The sequence below is a fragment of the Lathyrus oleraceus genome, chromosome 1 (assembly GCF_024323335.1).
Source record: "Lathyrus oleraceus cultivar Zhongwan6 chromosome 1, CAAS_Psat_ZW6_1.0, whole genome shotgun sequence".
Lineage (NCBI taxonomy): Eukaryota > Viridiplantae > Streptophyta > Magnoliopsida > Fabales > Fabaceae > Lathyrus > Lathyrus oleraceus.
Genome location: NC_066579.1, coordinates 372,685,261 through 372,693,285, shown reverse-complemented (window position 1 = coordinate 372,693,285; position 8,025 = coordinate 372,685,261). Strand labels below are relative to the sequence as shown.

At 32.1% G+C, this 8,025-nt stretch overlaps 1 protein-coding gene across 1 annotated transcript; it reads left to right on the top strand.

Moving 5' to 3' along the window:
• The first annotated feature begins 766 nt into the window (after window positions 1–766).
• LOC127137410 (plasma membrane ATPase 4) lies at window positions 767–7,811 on the top strand. The gene is made up of 15 exons (XM_051063877.1): window positions 767–1,023; window positions 2,759–2,878; window positions 3,071–4,069; window positions 4,299–4,424; window positions 4,503–4,607; window positions 4,696–4,840; window positions 5,167–5,331; window positions 5,646–5,884; window positions 5,976–6,008; window positions 6,100–6,181; window positions 6,275–6,435; window positions 6,525–6,698; window positions 6,797–6,976; window positions 7,077–7,258; window positions 7,362–7,811. The coding sequence occupies exons 1-15, from the start codon at window positions 976–978 to the stop codon at window positions 7,456–7,458; spliced, it is 2,856 nt and encodes a 951-aa protein (XP_050919834.1). The 5' UTR covers window positions 767–975; the 3' UTR covers window positions 7,459–7,811.
• The last annotated feature ends 214 nt before the right edge of the window (window positions 7,812–8,025 follow it).

Here is an 8,025-nt window from a genome sequence, read left to right as displayed (position 1 = left end):
TTAAAAAAGTCTTTGCATTGGTTCAGCGGTAATACAGTGCACCTTTTGGGATAAAAATAATCATTTGAATCAAATAAATAAATAGAATAATATATAGTTTATGACGACACTCTGAAAACATTTATTAATGTTAAAATAATTTTCAAAATATATTATTAATTTTTGAAAAAAAAAGATTTTTTTTTTTAAAAAGTTCAACCTCTTAAAAAGTTAATTTAATTTTAAAAATAAAAAAATTTAAATAGTTGTTCACTTTCTGAATAATTAACAAAAATCTTATTAAATTCATATCAGAATTTCACTAGTACATTGTATTTTTCCGCAAAATACATTATAATTTACAGACATTAATTGTATACTAAAATTTTCAATAGTAAAATAATTAACAATTTGGTATTTATATTCTTTATAATACACCGACAAAAATGTAAATATGCCATAAAGTCATTCTAAATTATTATATTAAAAAAATACTAAAATTATTATAAAAAATACCAAAATTAAATGTCCCTCGTCAAAAGATATATTATTAAAAAAATACTAAAATTAGTATAATAAAATACCAAAACAATTTTCAGTCAAAAAAAATAAAAATAAAATTATGAATTCAGTCAAAACTTACAAGTAGATGAGTATTGGAGAGAGAGAGTTTTGAAATAAGTCAAGTTTGATTTTACTTTATAATAAAAAAGGCATAGTTTTATTTTTTAATATTGTTCACATTATTTTATTTTTAAAAAGGGTATATAAATGTGATAGAGGTGTGTGAGCTCATTCACAGCATAGCCACTTTCATCCTTAAATTTCTTCTTTTCTATCCTCTTTTTCTTGGGATTCAGAATTCTCATTCAATGGTTCTTTAGTACTCTCTTTGCAGTGTTTTTCTGAGTTCTGATTCTTCTCTTTTCCCTTTTCTTCACAAATTCAGTTTGCAGTGCTTTTTCTGAGTTCTGATTCTTCTCTTTTCGGAAGAACATGGCGGCTATCTCACTAGAACAGATCAAGAATGAATCTGTTGATCTGGTATTTTCCGATAGTCTTCTCTATTAATTTATTACAGTTTTTGATTGTTTTGCTCGTCTTCAAAGTTATAGTTTATTATAGTTTATCGTATCTCTTTGATTTCTTGTTTATTGAAATTTTGTTTATTGAATAACCCTATTTTTTAGTGTATATATATGGGGAAGGTAACATGCAGAAAAGAAATATGGTGTAATATAACAATACTACTACTTTTATTTTCCTCGCACTATGGACGGTGCGAAGCGAAGAAGCATCTCCATTATTTGTGCCTTGTTTGGTGGGGAATAATAAGTACTTTTCCGTGGTACTTTTTTCTTTTTTCTTTTCAAAATTATTCAATAATTATAATGTTATGATGTTCAAGTTTGAATCTTAGCCATTGGAATTAATTGTTTTCGTTGTTACTCTCACGTTCAACGGTCCTGACACTAAAAAGGTGCACGCGGGGGCCCACTTCTTTTTATTTATTTATTTTTTATATGGATTCATTGGACAACTAATCCGGTTCAACCTCCTCCTAATCGCGCTTAACTTTAACATTTATCACCATTAAACCAATTAATCTCATTTCTCTTTCTTCATGTAATATTGTTTGTCCAATTTGCCCCTAGTATTTTTTGCGTTTTTCTAGAATAGGTTGTGAATTTCTTATTTTACCCTTCAACAACATGCATGTTTTGATATCACTTTTTTGTGTGTGATGTTAATAGCTTTTACTGATCATTATGATTCCGACGGATCTTTCGTGATATCAAACGGTATTTTGATATTATGGTGTTAAGGCCTGTTTGGCTGGCCACATTCCGATTCTTTTATTTATTTATAATTTTTTAATGTTATTTAATGTTATGAATAGTTTTGAGTTTTTTAATCATTTTATTAGGAATAGTTTTGAGTTTTTTAATCATTTTATTAGGAATAGTTTTGAATTTTTTAATCATTTTTATTTAGTTATTTATTTATAATTTGTGATAGTTGGTCAAACATGGTAATTTATGTTTAAGCCAACCTGATTTCTAAAACAAAAATTGAAATAAAGTTCAATAATGATAAAGATATGATAGTAGTACTGATAGGGTAAACTGAATAAAATAATAAAGAAGTATGACTGGAATAGTTTTTTATAGTATAATTACCATATTTAAATTTTTAAATAAGTAAGCTAAAATATACTAAAAAGTAAACAATTTTACATATTTAAAAAGTTTACGGTAATTCTTTATTGTTTTTGTTTGACTAAAGAATTGGTAATTCTTTTTTGTTTACTTTTTTTCTTTTATTTTGAATTAAAAATTGGTAATTCTTTTTTTTAATGAATAAATTCTTTTTTTTCTTTTTTTTTTGAATTAAGAATTAGTAATTATTTTTTTTCTTTTATTTTGAATTAAGATTTAGTAATTATTCTTTTTCTTTTTTTTCTTTTATTTTGAGTAAAGAATTATAGATATTTTATATAATTGAAATGTCTATTTTAAATAATAATCTAAACATAAGAGTTTTAAATTTAAATTCAAGATTTCTAATTGGATGACAAATGATATATTTTTACTTTTTATCTTAGTGATAGATGTAAATAATTTTTACTAGAATTGAAACTTGTTTCAATTTTGTACATTTGTGCTATAAGCATGAAAAGTCTAAGATATTGATTAGTGAATCAATTTGTAGCATGAAGGGAATGTGTGTTAGCTTGTAAAGAATGTAGTTATAACTAACATGATCACTTTGTTTATAGGAAAAAATCCCAATTGAGGAAGTGTTTGCGCAATTGAAATGCACCCGAGAAGGTTTGTCCTCTACCGAAGGAGAAAGCAGGATTCAAATATTTGGTCCAAACAAGCTCGAAGAGAAAAAGGTCATTTTCTTTATCATCATATCATTTAATAATTTGGTGACCTATTTGGTGCTCAACATGTGTATGTATTAGTATTTGAAATTGACATAACACTCATACATGTTAGTGTCTGATGATGATGTGACACTCTCGTGTCTGTGTCAGGTGTTCTTAGAATATCAATGTAATGGTATTGTGATTTTATTGATGTAGGAGAGCAAATTTCTCAAGTTTCTTGGGTTTATGTGGAATCCATTATCATGGGTGATGGAAGCTGCAGCTATAATGGCAATTGCTCTTGCAAATGGTGGAGGGCAGCCTCCAGATTGGCAAGATTTTGTCGGAATTGTGTGCTTGTTGGTTATCAATTCAACTATCAGTTTCATTGAAGAAAACAACGCTGGAAATGCGGCTGCTGCTCTTATGGCAGGTCTTGCTCCTAAGACAAAGGTTCTTAGAGATGGTAAATGGAGTGAGCAAGAAGCTGCAATTCTAGTCCCAGGAGACATCATTAGCATCAAACTCGGTGACATCATACCCGCTGATGCTCGTCTTCTAGAAGGTGATCCTTTAAAGGTTGACCAAGCAGCTTTAACAGGAGAATCACTTCCGGTCACTAGACATCCAGGACAAGAAGTTTTCTCAGGCTCAACTTGCAAACAAGGAGAAATCGAAGCTGTTGTTATTGCAACCGGTGTCCACACATTCTTCGGAAAAGCAGCACATTTGGTTGACAATACAAACAATGTTGGACATTTCCAAATGGTTCTCAAATCAATTGGAAACTTTTGTATCTGTTCCATTGCAGTTGGTATGTTGGCTGAGATTATAGTCATGTATCCGATTCAACATCGCAGATATCGCGATGGTATTGACAACCTGTTAGTTCTTTTGATTGGTGGAATTCCTATTGCTATGCCAACTGTTTTGTCTGTGACAATGGCTATTGGTTCTCATAAACTTTCCCAGCAAGGGGCTATTACTAAAAGAATGACTGCCATTGAGGAAATGGCTGGTATGGATGTTCTTTGCAGTGACAAGACAGGAACACTTACACTTAACAAATTGAGTGTTGATAGGAACTTGATTGAGGTTTTTGTTAAGGGTATGGATAAGGAACATGTGATTCTTCTTGCTGCTAGGGCTGCTAGGACTGAAAATCAGGATGCTATTGATGCTGCTATTGTTGGAATGCTTGCCGACCCTAAAGAGGTTTCAATTTCTTTTTGATTTCAATTTTTATTTTATATATATTCCTTGAGTTCATGGTTCTGAATTGATGTTGAGGTTGAGGTTACACTGCAAACCTCAATAATGCAGGAAAATGCATCCCCGCGGCTACAACTGCGGTTGCAGACAGTAATTTAGAACTATGCTTGAGTTGATTATGAATAAAATCATGGCTTGAGTTCAATATTTGATGTGTTCATGCATTGTGCAGGCGAGGGCCGGGATAACAGAGCTGCATTTCTTGCCATTCAATCCAAATGATAAGAGAACTGCTTTGACTTACATTGATAATAAGGATGGAAGTTGGCATAGAGCTAGCAAAGGCGCTCCTGAACAGGTAACCTTTGTTTACCATTTGTGAGATTCATAGTTAAATACTTCATTGATGCTAATACACTTTTATGTTTGTGAACAGATTATAGAGTTGTGTAACATGAAGGAAGATGCTAAGAAGAAGATTCATGCAATGATTGAAAAGTTTGCAGAAAGAGGGCTACGTTCACTCGGTGTTGCTAGACAGGTTATTTTTTGGATTCATGTTTGAAGTTTTGTATTGAAAATATTCATTTCATTTCGTTATCATAAACTCTTTTGATTTATCATTGCAGGAAGTTCCTGAGAAAACAAAGGAAAGTGCTGGTGCTCCATGGCAGTTTGTTGGTTTGTTGTCGGTGTTTGATCCTCCTAGGCATGACAGTGCTGAAACCATTAGACAAGCTCTTAATCTTGGTGTTAATGTTAAGATGATTACAGGTAACTAACTACACATAGGACTATATTTCTGATAAAATGAATTAATTAACTTGATAATATAAAGTTTTCTTGTTTTTAGTTTCTATAAATAATTGTATTTGTTTTAGTTCCTCAAATACATGAAATATTGTTATCCAATGTTTTAGGAACTAATCAATAATATTTTACATGGACAAAAAATGTAAATTTAAGCAACTGTAAATTCGACTGTGATCGAGGCTGCATGATCTGTATTTGACTCTGATTTAACACAATATAAAGGATTGCAACCGTTACGCGATTGCTATTTTAGAAACTTTATCTTGACTTTTCTTCTGCTTTCTTAGGTGATCAACTTGCCATAGCTAAGGAAACTGGTAGGAGACTTGGTATGGGAACCAATATGTATCCTTCTGCTACATTGCTTGGTCAAGACAAAGATTCGAGTGTTGCTTCAATGCCAGTAGAAGAGTTGATTGAGAAGGCAGATGGATTTGCTGGAGTTTTTCCAGGTTCATATTTGTTTAGCAACTAACTATTGTAACCCTTTTGCCTTTCGTTCTTTCTTATTTGCATATCTTAATGTTCTTTGAAAATGTGTAGTTCCTAACTATGAAACACTGACGCAAACACAAACACTAGATAGGACATTGACACATAGTCATTGATAATAATTATAAAAAATGAAAGTGATTGAATGTGTCGGTGTCAAACTGGTTGACACTTGAAGCCTTTTAGATATCAGACACACATTTAACTTAAAGTGTCACTTCTACACAAGTTCCTAGCCATGTCCTTAATATCTCCTTATTTTAATACTATGTAGAACATAAATATGAAATTGTGAAGAAGCTACAAGAGAGGAAGCACATTTGTGGAATGACTGGAGATGGTGTGAATGATGCTCCTGCATTGAAGAAAGCTGATATTGGAATTGCTGTTGCTGATGCCACTGATGCTGCAAGAGGTGCTTCTGATATAGTCTTGACAGAACCTGGTCTGAGTGTTATCATTAGTGCAGTCTTGACAAGTAGAGCTATTTTCCAAAGAATGAAGAACTACACGGTTTGTTATTATTACATGTTATTTTTATTTTATCACTACCCATGTTGAATTAATTTTGTTATCATTTGACACCATTTTCTTCGTATTTCAGATCTATGCTGTGTCTATCACTATTCGTATTGTGGTAAGTAGATAGTGATACTGTGATTATATGTTATTTTTATGACAATGCATATGAATGCTGATCAATTTGTATTTTTTATTTGTCAATGCAGTTTGGATTTATGTTTATTGCACTGATATGGAAGTTTGATTTCTCTCCATTCATGATTTTGATTATTGCCATTTTGAATGATGGTAAAACTCTTAACTTATATTTCTATAAAGCATAATCTGAAATCTCTTTATAGAAGCAATGCTGAATGAAAATGATGTGATTTGAAATAATAGGAACCATCATGACGATTTCAAAGGATAGGGTTAAGCCATCTCCATTGCCGGATAGCTGGAAACTGAAAGAAATATTCGCTACTGGAGTCATGCTTGGAGGTTACATGGCATTGATGACTGTGATATTCTTTTGGATAGTGCAGGACACTACATTCTTCCCTGTAAGAAATTAAACAATTTATCTCGCATTGAACTTTGATGTATTGCCTCAAATTTCTTGACACGTTTCCCTTGATTTTCATCAATGCAGGACAGATTTGGAGTTAGACATATTCACGACAACCCTGATGAGTTGACAGCTGCTTTGTATCTACAAGTTAGTATTGTTAGCCAGGCTTTGATCTTCGTAACTCGTTCGCGTAGCTGGTCTTATGTCGAACGCCCCGGGATGCTGTTATTGGGTGCTTTCCTAATTGCTCAACTGGTAAGGATCCAAGCAACTGAAATAATTGGATAAACAACTTAATAAAGCGCTTAATGAATAAACACTTATCTTATAGACATGATTCATATTGTTTTCAGATTGCTACATTAATAGCAGTGTATGCTAACTGGGGCTTTGCAAGAATCCAAGGAATTGGTTGGGGTTGGGCCGGAGTCGTTTGGCTCTATAGTATTGTATTCTATATTCCTCTTGACGTCATCAAATTCGCCACTCGCTATTTCTTGAGCGGCAAAGCTTGGTCAAATCTAGAAAACAAGGTAATTTGCACATTTCCAATCACTTACCCTTTTATGTTTATATATCAAATACTTTCATCACCGTTTTCTATGGATTAAATCGGAACTATGCATGTATCAGACTGCCTTCACTACCAAGAAAGACTATGGTAAAGGAGAGAGGGAAGCTCAATGGGCTCATGCTCAAAGGACCCTTCATGGACTTGAACCACCAGAAAGTTCTGGTATCTTCCATGAGAAGAACAGTTATAGAGAATTGTCCGAGATTGCCGAGCAGGCCAAGAGACGCGCTGAAGTTGCTAGGTAAGCTACAAAACCATACTTCGCATATGAGATTTTCAGTCATTATTTGCATTCTGCAAAGTGCTTATATCAATTTTTTTCATTTGAATTTCCCTATTTACAGGCTTCGCGAACTTCATACCCTTAAAGGACATGTTGAATCTGTTGTGAAGCTCAAAGGGTTGGACATTGACACTATACAACAACATTATACTGTGTAACAAAAGCAACACATAAATGTTGTAGTAGATATAGTTATGGAGCCAAGATTCAATGGCATACTTAAAAGGGGAAGGAGATAAATTACCATTAGGTGGGGAGAGTAATCTTTTGTGATATGTCTCTCACAGTGCTTTACTTTCTTAATGTATTTTCTAGTAATCTTTTGATGCTAGAGACAAAGTAGTTTTAGCTTCAGTGAAACATTATGCTTCTCTATGCTTTTGAGACCACTACATTTTCAATTTGTGGTGTTCATTTTTATTGTATGTCATTTTGAAAGTGGCAGTTATTAGACAATGAGTTAACCTATTGGGAAACTTGTGGTGAATAAAGGTTTATTGAAGTTCTAATAGCATCATGAAAAAATGTTCTATTGTACTATCTCTTTAGGAATAATGATGGTTTTGATTTATATACATAAATCTTTTAGGATTTTTAGGATTTTGGATGAAAATGTGATGTTTTTTTTTCTTTCTCTATATTAGTTTTTTTTTAATAATTAATTTTAAAAGATTTTGAACGAGGATATGATATTTTTTTCTTTACATCAATTTTTTAATAATTAA